The sequence below is a fragment of the Ictidomys tridecemlineatus genome, chromosome 12 (assembly GCF_052094955.1).
Source record: "Ictidomys tridecemlineatus isolate mIctTri1 chromosome 12, mIctTri1.hap1, whole genome shotgun sequence".
Classification (NCBI taxonomy): domain Eukaryota; kingdom Metazoa; phylum Chordata; class Mammalia; order Rodentia; family Sciuridae; genus Ictidomys; species Ictidomys tridecemlineatus.
Window position 1 is genome coordinate 64,889,343 of NC_135488.1, and position 18,625 is coordinate 64,907,967.

At 37.7% G+C, this 18,625-nt stretch overlaps 1 protein-coding gene across 13 annotated transcripts in view; it reads left to right on the top strand.

Moving 5' to 3' along the window:
• The window catches only part of Aak1 (AP2 associated kinase 1), a 175,003-nt gene that overhangs the window by 148,875 nt on the left and 7,503 nt on the right, over positions 1 to 18,625 (top strand). For 4 of the 13 annotated variants that reach the window (XM_078029067.1, XM_078029066.1, XM_078029068.1 and 1 more), the window contains 4 exons: positions 5,049 to 5,150; positions 6,003 to 6,104; positions 7,457 to 7,567; positions 9,269 to 9,379. The exons of 2 other annotated variants lie outside the window; for them this stretch is intronic. In XM_078029067.1, coding sequence (XP_077885193.1) covers positions 5,049 to 5,150; positions 6,003 to 6,104; positions 7,457 to 7,567; positions 9,269 to 9,379 — 426 coding nt within the window. Of the gene's footprint in view, positions 1 to 5,048; positions 5,151 to 6,002; positions 6,105 to 7,456; positions 7,568 to 9,268; positions 9,380 to 10,246; positions 15,269 to 18,625 lie in introns of those variants that run through there. 7 more of the 13 variants (XM_078029072.1, XM_078029073.1, XM_078029076.1 and 4 more) reach the window with 6 other exon arrangements.

Consider the following 18,625-nt stretch of genomic DNA (forward strand, 5'->3'; position numbering starts at 1 on the left):
ATTTACATTTATCCTTTGGCTTATCTCTTTTTCCCAAATTTTCTATAATTAATATGTACTACTTTTATAATAAGGAAGAAAATAGAAATTTGTTCTTTTTCATGATGAGCCATGAGCTTAGATCTTTCCCTGCCTTCCCTGTTCTCATGGCTGTGCCTTCTGGGCAGTGTGTGTGTGTTGAAAAATATGTTGACTCAGCTCTGCTTTTTCCACTGACCTGCTACCCTGGGTCCAGTCACTTACTTCCTCCTTGGGTCTTCCTGCCAAATTACTTCTCAGAATTTTTGCAGACCTCCTGCTTGTGTCTTCCTCCAAGCACCCTCCCTTGGAGTCCTTACCCTCCACTTTCATATTGAGAGTCCATCTCTTGAGCAACTAGCTCCTGTTCCCATTTTTCCCTTCATACATAATTGGCTTTTATTGGCAGGTAGAGGTCTTAAGTTTACTTTCATTTTTATCAATAAGGAAATTCAGAGAGAGTAAGAGACTTGCCCACAGTACAGCACAAACCTAGAGCAGAACCACGTCTCCTGCTTTTCCTTCTCTCAGCCCAGGCTGCCTACTCCCCATGTCTTACTTTATAGAAGTTCTTCATGTTCTGTTCTCCTACCAGGCATTTGAGGAAGATCTGGAATGTTACCCATGTCCTCTGCTATACTCAAACATCTGTGATGTGGTGACCGCTCATCCACTTATTACTCCCACTTAAAGAAGTTAATACCCTTCTATATGTCACTTTACTTACATACATACATACAAATTAATTTTGATAAATACAACTATTTTATCCTAACAAACCTTTAAATTAGTTCTTATCCTCTGTTTATAGGTGAAGAACTGAAGCTTAGAACTGTTAGGTAACTTAAGTTTTGTGTTACTTATTTACTTCTCAGAATTTTGCAGACCTCAGCTTAAGTCCCCAAAATGTACAGCATCACAATAAAAAAAAATTAAAATTAAATCTTCCCCAGATCCAGGGTATCCTCATTTCTACAAGCACAGCTCCCCCTATAAACACACACACACACACACACACACACATTTAGAGTCTAGAATCGGTTCTAAAATATCAGAGCCAGATGAGGAACTGTTGGAAAACTCTACCATTTTCTTCTATCCAGAATTATGTACTGCTTTTCCCATGCAGTGGAATATATTGGGGTCACAGGCTTATAATTCTAACACAAAGATAGAATAACTCTTTTTTTTATTTGTTTTTGTAGTTATAGATGGACAGAATACCTTTATTTTATTTATTTTTATGCAGTACTAAGAATCAAACTCAGTACCTCACACATCCTAGGGAAGCGCTCTGGTACAGCCCCAGCCCCCAAGATAGAACAATTCTTGTAAAACATTCCTTAGGAGGATTAAATCATTTCTAAAATGCAGTTTATGAATAATTTCTGCTTCATTGATCTGTCACTTTGAATAATCAAGAATAGGAGTGTGAGTCTTTAAGCATTTCTGGTATGAACTTCCCCAGAAGATGGCTTATGCTTTTGTATCCAGAGAAGACATTTCCCATGATTCATACAAAATTTAAGAAGTTTTTGTTTATTAGATAACAATAAGTCATGATGCTGACATGGGACTTGATTGAGGTTTTGGATCTTGAACACTTCTAGCAGTTTCCTAAGTTTACTACCCTCTTCTCTTTGTTGTTCTTTCCCATGCCTCACCTTAATACTTGGCCTTGAATGTAAGAGAAAGGACAGTTCATAATACAAGGACTTAAGGGCTAGCTGTTGATGCAGATGGGCAGCCACCAGGCTCCATGACTGATAGGCTGTCAGCATCCTAGAGCCTTTTTTGGGCCTCCCATTACATGTGTTTTAGGAGTTTCATGTACAGTGAGCACAAATTACCAGTAATAGCTTTAGATGTGACCTCATACAAGAGTCTTTACATTTTATTTTATTTTTTTAAGAGAGAGTGAGAGAGGAGAGAGAGAGAGAGAGAGAATTTTTTTTTTAATATTTATTTTTTAGTTCTCGGCGGACACAACATCTTTGTTGGTATGTGGTGCTGAGGATCGAACCCGGGCCGCACGCATGCCAGGCGAGTGCGCTACCGCTTGAGCCACATCCCCAGCCCCAAGAGAGTCTTTACATTTTAAAGAATCAAAGTCCCTTAGGTAAACCAAAAGAATGAATCTCTAATAGAGTAGAATATCCCAGTCTTTGTATCTGTTGCTTTCTTGCTATAAGAGCTTGGACAAATTACTTCACTTTTCTGGAGTTGGTTTCTTAATTAGTGAGAAGGCTAAATTGGGTAAAATCTGAGGTTTCTTCCAACACTAACCTAATAAATGTACCATTGTGCCTGGATGTGGAGACCCATCCGCCTATGCTGAGGCAGACAGCCAGATCCTCCAGGCAGTGTGTAAAGGGATCTTTGAAAACATATCTGGGCTCCTTAGTGCCTTGCCTGCGACTTAGAGCAAGTCACACCTTCTGAGTCTTTGATGTCCCCCAATCTGTCTCATCACATAACACTTATGCACATGCATACATACTTTTTTTTACCTTCTAATATGCTTTTTGCTAATGGCTAATAAAATAATTAGATTCTTGTTAAAGTCCACTGCTCGACCAGCACGCTGGTTTCATACAAGAGGTTTGTAGCATAGAAGTTAACTAGTGAGATCGAAATAAACACACAAGACTCAATTATCCTTTTCTGGCAACAGTGATTCTGTCCCTATGGTTTTGTCTCCTGCAGAATTTCCTTTTTTTTTTTTTTTTTCCTTTTCAGTACTGGAAATTGAATATGCTAGGCAAAAATTCTACTAGAGCTACATCCCCCACTGGCTTTGAGACATGGTCTTGCTAAATTGCTGATATAGTGTTACACTGTATAGTTGAATAGACCCCCAGTGTTTTATTCCCCCTGCTTTTGAGAAGTTTCCTTTCCTCTCCATCATTGTTGTTGTTGTTGTTGTTGTTAGAGTTGTAGATGGACAGCATGCCTTTATTTTTGTGCAGTGCTGAGGATTGAACTCAGTGCCTCACACATGCTAGGCAAGCACTTTGCCAATGAGCTAAAACGCTATCCCCTTTTTCTCCCTTTTTTTCTTCAGTGTAAATCAGGTATAAATGAGAAATGTGCAGCATATTGTCATGTAATTCAAAGACATTTATATTCCATGTGCTCCAAAGATGATAAATTAGCTTCACATAAATAAAAATAACAATCCCTTTTTTTGTTTCAGTGTGTTAATTATACCAAAACAACTTATCTTGCCAAGACTCTAGAATCTGTTCTTTCATTTGGTCTGTGTAGTTGAAGACATGTCTGGGCTCCTTATGACCCCCTTAAAATATGATTCCTGCCTTTTAATGAATATCAGTTTATTTATCGCTTAGCTCATTTTCCAACATCCTAGAAGACTACAAATTCATTAAAATGTTATATACACATGCTTGAACTTTAAACCACTTATTTTTTCAAACACACTTTAATTTTGGTTAAACTGGGCAAGAGTTAGAATTTGTGACTTGAGGCTCCTTGTAACAGAGGCATGAGCTCTTAATTCCCTTCTTCCTGTGGGATTCTGTGATTCCTTTTTTTTTTTTTTTTTAAGTTAATGCTCAACCTTTAGTCACTTAAAGGTAAGTAGAGGGTTGTTGATGGATCAGGGCTAAAGGAATTATTTTGGAAAGAACCTTAATGTATATACATTGCTCTACATTAAATACCAGGTATGACAAATGTGGTGGCTTCTTGTTTATTTGTTTGTTTTTGGCTTCTAATGTCTTTTTATTTGTTAGCTAACGGTCATCAACAGTAATTCATCTGCAGGCCTAAGTCAACTGTTTTGAGATTTGACCATAGAATAATTAAGAATAGGAACATGTTACATATACATCATTGACAGTCAGTAAATGATTTTTTAAGTTACCTTATGTGAGACTGAATTGATTATAAACTGTTTCTAAATGCAAATTTTTAAAAAATAGGTTGAAAACTACGCCCCCCAAAAGGAAACAAATACACAAAGTTTTGTATGCAAATGTTTATGGTAACCTTATTTTTCATAGCTGACAACTGGAAACAACCAGAAGCCTATTAACTGGTAGACGGATCAACAAAATGTGGTACAGCCACACAATAAAACAATACTCCTCAGTAAAAGAGAACAAACTTCTGATATAGGCTACAACATGGATGATTCTCAAAAATACTTTGCTAAATGAAGAAAATCAGACACAATAGACTACACATTGTGTGGCTCCATTTAAAATGGAAATTCTGGCCTAGGCTTGGTGACAAACATCTGTAATCCCAGTGACTTAGAAGCTGAGGCAAAAGGGTCCGAAGTTTGAAGCCAGCCTCAGCAATTTAGCAAGACCATGTCTCAAAGCCAGTGGGGGATGTAGCTCTGTAGTAGAATTATTGCCTAACATATTTAATTTCCAGTACTGAAAAGGAAAAAAAAAAGGAAATTCTGCAGGAGACAAAACCATAGGGACAGATTCATTGTTGCCAGGGTCTAGGGTGAGAGAAACATATTTACTATGAAGGGGCACAATGAATTTTTTTAAACGTTGGGAAATATTCTATATCATTATTTCAGTGGTAATTTTATGAATGTGTACATTTGTCTAAACTCACCAAATTGTACACTTGAAATTGGTGATGTCTATTAAATGTCAATTATACCTCAAAATAAGCAGAGAAACAAACCTAGAGCACATCTTACCACTTGTCTTGGAAATAGCCTTTTGTAAACTGAATTTGGAAAACCTGTTTTTAATAAGATACCAATAGTATTAATTTCTATAGTGAATCTTTACCAAATATTGACCCCTAAAATGTGTTTGCATAGAAAACAGTGAGTGAATACCGGCAGGGTGGCACACCTCTGTAATCCTGGTAACTTGGGAGGCTAAGGCAGGAAGATTGCAAGTTTGAGGCCAGCCTCAGCAATTAACAAGACCCTTACTTAAAATAAAAAATGAAAAAGAAAGAAAATAGTGAGTGAGTCACTTGCTTTAATATCTCATTGCTTTTTTGCTTTCTCTTTACCTCTCTGCCCAACCTAGAAAAACTAATTGAGGGACTCAAATCTCCTGACACGTCTCTTCTGCTCCCTGAACTCTTGCCTATGGCAGATCCTTTTGGTAGCACTTCCGATGCTGTAATTGGTAAAGTCACCATCTGTTTCTTCAATCATGCATGAAATGTATGTGTATTTTGAATTAAGTGTCTGATTAACAGATCCTAGAATGAATTTCATATGAATGAACAGAAATGTGAAGAATTCAGTTGCAAAAGCATCATGAAAAAATTGGTTTCTAACTGGACCTTACTTTACTGAACTTGATGGGATATAGCAGATTCTTCCTTAGAAGGCCAATGCATGTACCAGAAAATGCTTTGTCCAGTAGTTAAGCTCCCTGAATAGAATCTAGGGCAAGACTCAGTCTACTTATTTGCTTATATTTTTTTGTGTTCCAGTAGCAAGGCAGGCAAAACCTACAAAATGTCCAAGGCCTCTGTACTTTAGGAGGAGCAGTCATTAGAGACCTGGTAATGCCTCGGGGGAAAAATGTCCTAGAATTCACAAATGCCATGGCCCTACAGAAAAAATGGGCCTTCAGTTGAGAAACATGACTTGGTGCAGAATGCCTCCCAGCTACACTATGGGATGGAGATGAGATGGATTTGAGGCTTTTGCATTAGATTAGAGGATGTTTACTCTAAATTTGTTACTTAAAAAAAGCAGAAGAATTTAAGGTGGCTTTTAGCTAATCTCTTCTAACATGGTAGAAATCTCATGCTTGAAAGAGGCTTGTGTTCCATGCTCTAACAGTGAAATCTAGACACTGAAAGCAGCAGAAATAGTCACTTTTTGTGCTTTCCATCTTGCTGAGGCTGGTATTTTAGCAACCTGTGTACAGAAATTTCACAGAAGAAAGCCTTCACAGAATTTCCTGAAACTTCTGTCTTCCTTCCCTTACCCTTTCCTCTCCTTTCTTAATGCTCTGTTACAAAAGAAAAAGCTGATGTTGCCGTTGAGAGTCTCATACCAGGACTGGAACCCCCAGTTGCCCAGCGCCTCCCATCTCAGACGGAGTCTGTGACCTCAAACCGCACAGGTCAGTCAGGGATCTCAGTAGCTGAAGAGTCTGATCAATGTGGCTTTCTACCTCTGGCAGATGATCATCAGCTTATTTTTTAGCCTGGCTAGTTTCTCCTAGAGTGGCTACTTGTTCTTATAGCCCTGGTGTCTAGATGTTGGATGTATTTTTCCTTGCTGAAGAACTGGGTACTTTTTGGATTTGTGCTCTTTTTAGAGTAGGCCCTAGGCTTACCCTGGTTATAGAATTTCTTTATTCAAGATTCTTTTTACTAGTGGCAGATCTCTCCACCTCCTTAATTAAAGAACTCTGCAGAGTGGCCATGCTGTAAACCCCCTCTAGACTGCCCAGCCGTCTTTCCCACCTGAGAACATCAGTGGGTATCTGCAGAGCACATCTCCTATGGGTTGACATTTTTTACCCAGAACAGTGCTTTAATCATCTAGGGGTGGTTTGCTGTTAAATTGTAGGCAAAACCAGATTCTTCCTTGGATTCAACATTACTTTCACCTTAATTTCAACATTCAGTCTTAGTAGAATTTCTTAGCTGCTTATAAAAACAAATTTGATAACATTCATTTTTATTGAGTCTATAATTACCTTGATAAAAGTGTCTGATTATCTGACTCAGAAAATCAGCAGTTAGAGGTCTTGAAAATGTGAACATAAACTTACTCAGGTGAAAAAATTTACCCCAGAAGATAAAGTGGTTCGTTTTCTTTGTCTTCACTTGGATATTTTCTCCTAGAAAACTCTCCCAAAAAACAATCCTTGTTGAAATGCTTGAACTCTGAATTTTTGTCTTCCTTCCATTCTTTAACTGAAAACAAATTAGGTGTTCAAGGAGTAATTTAAATTCAAGAATACTAACAAGACACATTTAGAATGGTAATCTGATTGAGTTCTAGAAAGTATTGTTTAATCTCATCACATTCTACTAATAAAGAGCTAGATCAACTCTCCTGGTTAATTTCAATACCAATTTCAATTTCAGTGTGGTAAGTCTTTTCCTGTGAGTGTTAGGGAAATGAAACAAATTGCAAAGTCCTTTTTCTGAAATGGTACTTGCTGAGAACTAAGTTGTTAAAATTGTACTGGCATCCAAATCAGACTTGCTTAACCAGCAACCTCTGAGCTAAAATGTCTCCTATACTTCCAAGTTAATGTTAAGAGGAGTCTAGAAATACATGTTGATGTGGTTAGAAATCCAGAGGACTTAACAAGTTTCTTTTGGTTTTCTTTCTCCCGCCTTGGCTTGAATGTATAACTTGTAAATGCAATAATTTAAAGGCTTAGATCTAATCTCATGATATTGTTATATGTGCCATTTAATGCTGTCACTGACCTGGAATGCTGTTAACTGGACTCAGATTCTCTCACTGGGGAAGATTCCCTGCTTGACTGCTCTCTGCTTTCTAACCCTACTGCTGACCTTCTGGAAGAGTTTGCTCCCATAGCAATCTCTGCTCCAGCCCATAAAGGTAAATTTTTCTTCTGAGGCCCACAGGTATCCCGGGAGGAGAAGAGCTGAACAGCTCCTAAGTTTCCCTTTTCAAAAGTCTTTGCTATAAAGTTTTTAAACTTCCTTTTATAGAAAACTTGAGTTTGTATTCTTAGTCACTGTTATGATACCTCTCAGAATATCTAATAAGCCTTAGACAACAGATTGGTGAGGGTGTTACTTTCTGGCAAGAACTGGATGCAGGTGATATTTTACGTTGCCTTTGAGCACCATATACCTTGACAGTCAACCAAGAAAAATGCTTGAGCTGACTGTCTACTCACTCACTATAATTATTAATGTGATACTTGTTGACCTTGGAAAGTAGAGTTGTTCATCAAATGTGATTCAAGGTTTTGAACAATTATGACTACAGTAAAGAAACAGGTGTTCCTCAAAAGTCGCTCTTCAGAGATTGAATTTTAAACAGTTTCAAATTTTGTCCATTTTAAAATCATGATTGATTACTTGATTTTTCTTCTTCATCTGGCATTTTTACTTCTTAGTTTTGGATTAATATTGATTTGAAATTCTACTGGACAGAGGTAGCTTAAATTGAGTTTTGTTCAGCTAGAAGTTTGTGACAATGGTAGGTACACTGACTTCCTCTATGTAAGCATTTACTAAACTTATTTCTCTGCTTGAGTAATGAAAGTGGTTTTCTAGAAGGAGAAAATACATAGAAAAGGAACAGCTGAAGCCCTTTCTAAGGGAAATTCAAGAAGGAAGCTGCCCAGAGATGACTAAAAGTAATTAGCTCATGGTTTGCAGTGGTAATAGCTGAGCTTTTGTTTTTATCTCTGATAGCATTAAAATGATTTTTTTATAGCATATGTAAAGGGAAGTTACCTGATTAGACAGTGGTGTGTGGCAGGAGTATGCCAGCAGCAGTATCTAATTACAGAGAAACATCCCTTGCAAAATAGTTGCTCAGCTAGCACTTGTTGGTACTGTTGCTTTAATTAGATTGGAGAAAACATTTTTAAAAACTTCTGCTAGAAGTCTCAGTGCAGGAGATTTTATGCCCTACTGCTCCCTGAGGCAACTAAGTCATTTGAAAGTCTTTTCCCATTCACAGAACAATGAGCCCTTCTATAAGTATTTTTACTTGCCTTGTGTATACTTACCTATTGTTGGTTTGGGGTCTCTTGGGGATAGGGGTTGAACCTAGGGCTTCACACATGCTAAGCATGTGCTGTTCCACTGAGCTGCACCCCCTGCCCCTTCAGTCATCACTTCTTAAAGAACTGCTAGTTCTCTCTCCCCGACACTCCTAGTTTTGAGTTTTTTGAACATGTTAGCCAGGCCTCTTTTCCCTCAATAAAGAAAACAGCTGACTCATTCTTGTGCCTTTCTGAATTAGTAACATTGAAGAGATACTTCACAATAATTATAGTTAATGGTCCTACAAATAGTAGAGAAAATTCTCCCAGTAACCCTTCTCCCTAATCATTTATGAAAGACTTAACATGGCCAATTCTAAAGCATTTTCCATATCTTTATGTTTTCTGTTTCCCTACTTTTATTTCAACTCAGAAAAATAAGTACTTTCAACTTTAAGAACTCCAGTAATTATATATATAAATATATTGTTGGGAACTTTGTGCCTCTTTCCCTTTCTCTCTGTTTGCTAATCTCTACCTCTGTTGTTTCTACTTGTGTGCTTGCCTTCTGTATTAAGCTGCAGAAGATAGTAATCTCATCTCAGGTTTTGATGTCCCTGAGGGCTCGGAAAAGGTGGCAGAAGATGAGTTTGACCCTATTCCTGTATTGATAACCAAAAACCCACAAGGTAAGAAAGAGGTGGGGGAATAAGGAAGAGCTTGACATCTGCTCTTATCAAAATAATAATGTACCTAATCTGCAAGTGGGGGAAAGAGTCAACGTTTAGTGAAGGACATTGGAGGCAATGACAATCATTCATTGTAGGCTGGACCAGTATAGATAGGTAGAGATGGAGATACTGATAGAGGTACCTAAAGCTTGACCATGATGTTTATGTAGAAGTAGTTTGACTAACAACTAGTTTACAAAGTATCAAGCCAAAAATAAAGTGATCTTCAATCAGTGGAAATTTAAAGATATATATCAAAAGTTCTTAACTTTTTTTTTATGATTAGAACAATCTGTAATAAATATTCTTTCCAAAGAAATTAACATGGTGCTTTTGTATTAGCCACATCTTTTGGACATTCTCAGAGCATGCTTTTTCCTCTTTGATGAATTGAAATCACTTGAACATGCTATAAAACACTGAATTGCCATCAGACCATGTATTTATTTTTTTAAAGCATGTTCTTATTACAGTGTTTTAATAACTAATTTCTCCCCAAATCAAAAATTGATCAAGGGATGGCTTGATGTTAACAGAAAGCTAGTGTAAAGCCAGCAATTCTCAGGCAATGTACTGTTTCGAGAAGAGCTTCATCTTTAGAAAGTGTCTGCCTATGCTATGGTGTACACAGAGTGCCTAAACTTTTGGTGGGAGGTGGTAGATAGCTAAATTTTATGTTTAAAAATCATTACATATGAGACTTTGCAAATGTAAAATGTTGCCTCTCTAGGTTTCTGTGTTGTTTTTTTTCTCCTTTGCTTTCTCTGCACATCTAAACCTTAACCCTCTGTGTTTTGTACTGAATTCCTATCTCTCCACTTCCAGGTGGGCACTCTAGAAACAGCAGTGGGAGCTCTGAGTCCAGTCTTCCCAACCTAGCCAGGTCTTTGCTGCTGGTGGATCAGCTCATAGACCTGTAGCGGTGACCCAGTAGCAGATGCAGTTCTGTAACCTTCATGCCGTAATACACATTTTCATTACGGAGTTACGAGAAAAATGATTTTTTAAAAAAATCTGCAAATAAAGGGCCCTCCAGCCCTTTTCTCCTACCCCTTGCCTTCTCCTATAGAAATGATAAGGAAAGAAAATCACTTTGGCCCTCCAGATATATTCCTTGGCCAGTTCCTCCCTGTTAGTTTGCTGTGTTTTCTCATTAACCTTCTTCAATAGCATTATCTTAAATCAAGCGCTAGATGCCATGAGCTTCACTTCTGCTGGAATTGACTCCACCAAAAGCTTAACTGTAACTGAACATAGTGAACTGACACCTTTGTCTCATTCTTGCTAGGAATGGCCTCCCAAATCAATCCTCCCAGCCCCTGTCTCCTTGGCCAGATGCTGATGAATATGTTTTCCTGTTTTTGCTTTTTATTCTGATGCATTATCATGAGGACCCAGCTTCTTCAGCTGGTTTTAACTCTAGGCAGTAGCCTGGAGATGGATGTGTGGTTTAAGAGAGGGTAAAACTCACTGATAGTATATGTTTGAGAAGAGAAATTGAGCCCAGCTCTGGCCTACCAACTTTGCCCTTGTTTAATCATAGACTTAGCCAAGAGATTTACACCCCATGCAACCCACCCAGCATTCGTCCAGCTTTCTGGCTTCCACTGAGTCGTGATTTCTCAGATCTGGAGATGTGACTGCAAGTACTTGAGATCCTTGGATAAAATGTGTACGTTATATAAACCCCAAGTATTGCCATTCCTTTTCATGTTACCTGGCTCAAGCCAGAACCTCAGAATTAGACCAAAACAAGACAGTGGTGGTAATATGATACCTTTTATTAGAAGACTTTTCACTGGGGGGTGGATAGGGGAGGGGAAGGAATTGTAGCAGAAACAGATGTATTTTTCTTGTGATTTTTATTTTGAATCAAATATTGTAAATTGTGTATAAATGAAGACACTGAATAGTTCTGTTTCCACTTGGCGTTTCAAGTCCGATATCAGGTGTCTGTACAGGGTTTTGATCACTTTCCCTTGTATAACCACACAGCGATTCTACAGTGTAACATATGGAATTATTTTGAGTAGATTGTGTGTCTTGCTATAAGCTTCCAGCAGGTCCTGTCTCTATAGAATAAGCATGTTGTTTATTTTCAGATAATCAGAAATAAGTGTGCTGACAAGCTGGGCACAGTTTGGCTACTTACCTTTCTCTCTGATGTTTAAATTGAAGGCTGCAGCCAATGGAATATGTTCAGATGGTTTTCCTTGGCTTCCTAGATTTAAAAACCAAACAAGGCATAATTCTTCACTAACCTTAGACTGTTGTTAATAAAATAAATAAAGGCCCCTGCACTGACATGACAACATGCCTCATGGTCACCCTCTGTATATGTACTTACTCACTAAAGTGTATTTTATTTCCTTACATGGAAAGTACTTTTATAAAATCACCCTTTTGAAAAGAAGGGGCACAGAGAACCACCTTGTTCTCTTTCTCGAGTGCCATTGTCCATGATCAAAAGGGACAAACTTAGTTGATCAGATTTGTATAAATAAAATTCCAAGTCCATTTGCTTGTTCTCTAGCTAGTACTTTTGTTTCTTCTTCCTCACATTTGCACTTTAAGGGTGGGGGGATGGGGAGGAGTTTAACAGCAACAAGAGCCTGCAGACACTGCACTCTGGAGGGCCAGCTTTGACCCCAGCAGTGGAAGAGTAGCCTGGAAAGGCTTCAGAGGACAAGTCTGAACCTTTCGTTCTTCCTTCTGACTTCAAATACTTCCCTTGCCAGCTGAAATTAGATGAGCTAAATAAAGGCTTCTGCTAGGAGAACAGATCATTTCCAAAGTTGAGAGAGGCACAGCTTCCTGCTGAGGACAGAAAAAAAAAAGGCCGTGAAGAGCTCTCTGTGATTGGGTAGCAGTGGAAATAGGACATGGTTTACCCCTTTATGGACAGGAAACTTGCTGCAGATCAGAATTGTATCCTCTTTCCTGGACACAGAAAGAATGTATAAATTAACGAAGGAAATGTTTATTTTTAAAGAAGGATAAAGTTTAGTTCTATGTTTTCATATTTGATTTTTTCATATATATGTGTTAGAAATATAATGAACTATAGTTTCTCAATTTAGTTGAAACCATGAAGTGTACAGTTTAGAATAGGTATCTCTAAATTGTTCCTTTCATGCATTACCCATAATTACATTGAAATATATTAGCTAGTCATTTGGCTCAATAAAGCTTAATGGAGACAGTTAATGAAAATAGACTAGAAGCCAGAGATGATGGTAGATGCTTGAAGAAGATAATGACAAAGAACTATCTTGGGCTTATTCGTTAAGAGTACAGCCTCTTTCTGCTTTTCTTTTGAGGAATGCACCTGAGTGATTTGGTAAATAGGGACTTCCTTAGTTTATAGCATCATCTCTGAGCTGAAATAGTTTATTTGAAGTGAGCATAATATTGTAGTAATTGATGGACTTCTGGAGCAACAGAGTGAGTTATAAGAGAGACCTTAGAGACCATCTGCTAGTCCATTCACTTCATTTTACAGGTGTGGGATCTGAACTGAATTAAGGCAGGGGGTGGAGAGAAGAGGCCTGGGCAGGCCAGGCCACCTGGAATCTCATTCCAACCGTTACCAGGCACTGGCTGAGTAATTTTCGGCAGGTACTTCACCTCTCAGAGCTGCTGTCACTTACTTATACAATGATGGTGTGACTGGATAGATGATCTTAAGGTTTCAGAAGCATAAGGTCCTAAGTATGTATTGTTAGGCTTTGAAGGACTATGAAGGATTTATATAATCTTGATGTTCTTCAGTTATTGTCTGTATTCCTGATATTATTATAGCAGCATTATATGTTAGAGAATTATAATGGACTTTATTAACCTGTTTACTCTTTCTTGGTTATCTGAATAGAATCCTAAAACATCACAGAGTTTTGGGTGTAGATTTTTTTTTTAATGTTACACTCTTGCACATGTACCCACATGTACACCCCTACATATTCCAGTAAAATAATATTTTAAAATGTAGGATCAGAGATCTGCCATTAAAATTGAGCAAATACTATGTGCATATGTTTATATGCATTTGCTTTTATTCCAACTGTTTGAGAGTAATAACTATCCTAGCAAACATCACAAATTGGGGGTTTTTTCCCCTTTACAGCATTCAAATAATGAAATCACAAAATTCAATTCCCAATGTTTAAAAAAATACAGTTCTCAGAGGAGATAAAGTTTAAATGGACACTTCTAAATATGATTATAATCATTACAATTAATGATTTTTTTAGCAGACGCATTTGACATCTAATTGAATGATGTTTTCTTCAAAGGTATCCTAGTTCACTTGGGAAGTTAATACTTATCTTAGTGATGCTGTCATCATTCACATTCTTTTTAAAACTCATCTTCTTAAAAATAACATTAAAGAACACATAAGCAAATCATTTGTATTATCAAATTATACACTTTCAGCATCTGAAAGTATATTCTATTCACTTTTTCCACTACTCCTGCTTCTGGGTAACATTTAGCTATTTCCAAAAAGCAAAATCACCCCAGTAAGATGAAGAGTGGTTATTACTGAAGAGAGTATAAAGAAGAATCCACAGAAAATTCCCAGAGAGACCTTACAAGAGAAAATGAACATGATCAGTCTTATTTTCCTTAATACTCTGAATAAGGGAACTTCTATTATAACTCCTATCTTTAGTATAGTTTAGAAAATTGAAAGATATGAGTTTTTAAAATACCTCTGAAAGAATCTGTCACTTTGTTCAGTGTCATTTGATATTGGAGTTGGCTCTTCTTCATCAGAATTAATTCATTAGAATTATAACTTAGGTTGCTAATAATTGGTGCAAAACAAATCCAGGAAAGTACCTGTTTTTCTCAAGATGCTTTGTTTTACTTTTAATACCCATTTTCTACTCTCCCAATAGAAAATTGGTGATTTTGATTCAAAACAACGTAACCTTCCCCCAGGTCAGCAGTGATTCTGGCTTCAGTTGCAGGAGTGAGAGGACCTTTGGGCCGAGAGCCCAGAGGTATGGAAAGATCTGCATTCAGCTAAACAAATGAATGCTATAGACACATAAGGCCAAAATAATCTCCCATGATGAGGTTTTTCTGTGACCTTCAGGAGTCCTTGACTTTCTTAGTCTATTATCAGGGTCCTGTAGCAACTAACTTTAAGTTCAGGGATAAAAATTATGCACTTCTCAAATATACTGAATTAAGCAAATCATAGACTTCCTGGCAGAACAAAAAACTGTCAGATGTTTAGAATGGAATCCTTGGTGAAACACTCAAGATTTTGCAAAGCTGTCTTATGTTCTTCTCTAGACACTAACTTTACCAATCCAAAATTAATCTTTTCATTTCCACACTGGTGATGTTCCTGAAGTTGGATGTGCTTAGGTTTCTTCAAGTGGAATGAATCTCAGATGGCTCCCATTTCAAAAAATCTGTACCAAGATCCTATTTCGCTTTTCGTGGGTTTCCTTTCACTAGGATGGGGGAGGGAGGCTCCTTGGGTAATGCTATCCTATGCAAACAAAGTTACCAAATGGTGGTAGTTGCTATAATGGAAGACACTTTCTCGGTTCCCATTTTGACGCAGTGTCCTGAATTTACTCTTTTCCTGTGAGTATTCTACTCTGCCCTATTGCACACACTCCTTTGTCACGTGGATGTATGTTTACCATAGGTCTTTAACCTGTCCTCCCCAAGAAGATAAAGCAAACAGATGTACATGAAGCTATCTTATGCAGTAAAAATGTGAAATTTGAACATTGCTTCGCAAGTATTGTATAAATAACAAGTCTGTAAACAAATTTCTTATGTAAACTTACAGGGAAATAAAGACTTTTATCTGTTCAAATGAGAGCATGATGTTTAGAGATGTAAATAATTTAAAATAGCTGTTGTTTTCCTGAGTTGTAAACCCACTTTTGCTGAATGGATTTAAACACACTATTGAGTGACCAGAAAAGAAAAGGCGGACACATGGGAGAGACATACGGAGGACATTTTTATGAGTCATGCCACCTTGGAAAATAAAACCCCTTGTGGTCAAATAGAACAAAGCCCCTATGGAATGACCAGACCTGGGGTTGTAAAATAGAGCCCAGATTTGCAGCTGCCCTCCTTAAATTTAATCTATAACATACCAAGGCCAAAGTAATTAAACATTCTAGGTTAGTGAGGACAATTGTATGCCCAGTGAGAAATTGCTCTCATTTAATTGCCTCATAGGCTTGAGACATGCGGCATCACTGGCTAGTGTTGGCCCCCATCCAGTTGTGTGTTCTGCAGCTACCCAACATATGGCAGAACCAGATGCTTCTGTTTATTATCAAAGCCCAAAGGTCATGGAAATTCTTAGTGTGATGCTCATCCCTTAATTCCTTAATTTGGGTCCCAAACTGAATATCAACTGATGCCACATTTCTGAGGTCTTATGAAGGGAATTTTGCTTTCTATTCACTAACTCCATGAGAAGGCTTTTCAGTACTCTTTATTTTCCATTTCTGGCAAGAATTATATCTTTGATATTCCCCAAAGTGTTATTTATGTTTATGACATGGAGAAAAGTAAAATTCTAATTCATTGGACGAAGGAATATCCAACCCAAAATTTAACTTCAGACTTTGATTCTTGTGTGTGTGTGTGTGTGTGTGTGTGCGCGCGCCACATGCTTGTAATTGAACCCAGGGGCACTTAACCACTTCCCTGGCCCTTTTGATTTTTTGAGACAGGGTTTCACTAAGTTGCTTAGGTCTTCGATAAATTGCTGAGACTGGCTTTGAACTTGTGATCCTCCTGCCTCAGGCCCCTGAGTTGCCCGGATTACAAAAGTATGCCACCATGCCCGGCTCAGATTTTCCTTCTTTAGAAAGTACTCTGATGACCCTCATTAGTCAGACAGATAAATGTTCAGAGTCAACACATCTCAAATCATCAGGCACTTTTGGGGACTCCTTGCTACTCCCTGAAGCATAAGAGGTTTTACTGAAATCTACATAACTTGGAGCCTCAAAATTGACTAATATGGAGTCACCTCTAGAGTCTCCCTTCTGTTTACAGTGATTAGAATCTCTGCTTCTCTTGATTACTCTGTTTCTTGTTCTACCATCAAAAGAATTCCTTAAGGAAATGTAAATGTCTGGGCTTCCCTTTATTCTCTGGCATTTCTTTAGCCTTCAGAGTGCCAGGCCTACAGAGTTGCAAAGGGAGGTTATTCTATGCCCCAGTCACACTGGAACCTGCTCTAAAAAGAATGAAAAGATTGAGGGACTAAGTTTTCTCAGGAAAAATCATTAAATGTACTTTTCCAGTTTTACAAAAAAGATGGATGCTCAAAGACAGATAGGAAATAGCTTCTGTCCTTGTTTTAAAGGAGACTAATTTCCCCTTCACACTTGATATTACAGTGTTTTTATGACTGAACTTTTAAAAATTGTTGGCATTTTAAGTATGGTTTATCCCCTTACTCACCACTGAAGAATATGCTCTGAGTTGGAAGTTTTGTTTTATTTGTTTGTTTTTGTACCCAGGATTGAACCCATAGGCAATTTCAGCCACATTCCCAGTTCTTTTTATTTTTTTTTTTTTTTGAGATGGGGTCTCACTAAGTTGCTTAGGGCCTCACTAAGTGCTGTGGCTGGCTTTGAACTTCTGATCCTCCTGTCTCATCCTCCTGAGCCTCTGGGATTACAGGTGTGTACCACCGCACCCAGCCCCAAACTCACTTTTTAACAAATAGTTTTGATTCGTTTTAAATTTCCTAAAACCACCAACTTTGTCAAAGTAGTATACTCACCCCCCCTCCCCCCGCCATTCTTTTGCAGTACAGGGGATTGAATTCATGGGCACTCTACCATTGAGCTACATCACTGGTCCTTATTTATTTATTTAGATGGGATCTTGTTAAGTTGCTAAGACTAGCCTTGAACTTGTGATCCTACTACCTCAGCCTCCCAAGTAGCTGGAATTAATAGTGTTCATTTTGATTCTTGATTTAGATGATGCCCGAAAAGATATTTTTAATCCCTAAAAGATATTTTGCTTTCCTGCAGAATCAATATGACAGTGTCAACTTTCAGAATAGTTTTGGAAGATGAAAAATTATACCTTAATTTTGGCAAATGAAAGTTTTTCCAGCTGTTGCTGTGCAAGAAAATGATTTAAGGTTTTTAGGGGTCTCTTGTGCCTCTTTAAGGCTTGGTGATTTTCATTTTTGGAAAAATTATTTTTCCCTTCAGAAATTGTTGCTTGAGTATTGCTGAGACAATATGTCAATATACTTGTCTGAGAATTAGGACTGTGTCTTTCCCACATATCTTGGAAGGGAAAAGTTATCCTATTTATCTCCTAACAGCTAACTGATGCCTTCATACCACCATGTAACTGCACATCTTCGAGTTCTAATACAAGGAAAATTTTATTCTCTTCAAAAATCATAATCTTCAAAGACTGTTCCAAAAGTTACTTAGCACCAGCACTTAAATTTCAAATTTGTAATTGACTAAATACATTCATACAGACAGAAAGGAAAATAAAAGTGAGTGGAAAAAAATACTTTTTGTTCCTAGAAAAAATAATACTTAAGGTCAGAACTGTTTAAAAAGAAAGCACTGCTAAAAAGTTATAGGATTCAGAGAAACATAGTATTTTTGTATAGTATCTTATAAAATGTTCAGACCTCTCTCTACATTCTCTTTACAATGTAATGTCTAAGTGACTGGTTTCCCAATAAACTAATTTTGATGCCTCTTCTGCTGTGTTCCGTGTGCTTAATTCAAGCAGAAACTTGAGAAGGGGATAATTTTTAGCAGAAATTTCTGCAAGCTAATGGTTTTCATAGAAGGGGAGAGGGCCTGTGTGGGAGGGGATATTGAATTCCATCTGTATAGAAGTCCTGAGTCATCTATGACTCCAAATCATTGTACCTAACATTCTTATCCTGGTGGGTCGGGAAACTCCAATGGTGTCTCTTTATTGAGCCCACGATGATGATACCTTTACCCTGCCCCAACCGTCCTTTCTCTGGATTCTTCTTGCTTAGTTACATATGCCTTTTTCCTGCCCTCTTGCTAACATGTGCCCAATGACATACTTCTAACCTGCTAATATTTCTTGGAAGGTAAGCTCTCTTGCATTCTGATAATTGTCTATTTGATTTCAAAAGCCAGAGCACCCTGAGGCACCTCTACCTAGATAGGCATAGACTAGCCTTTAGCA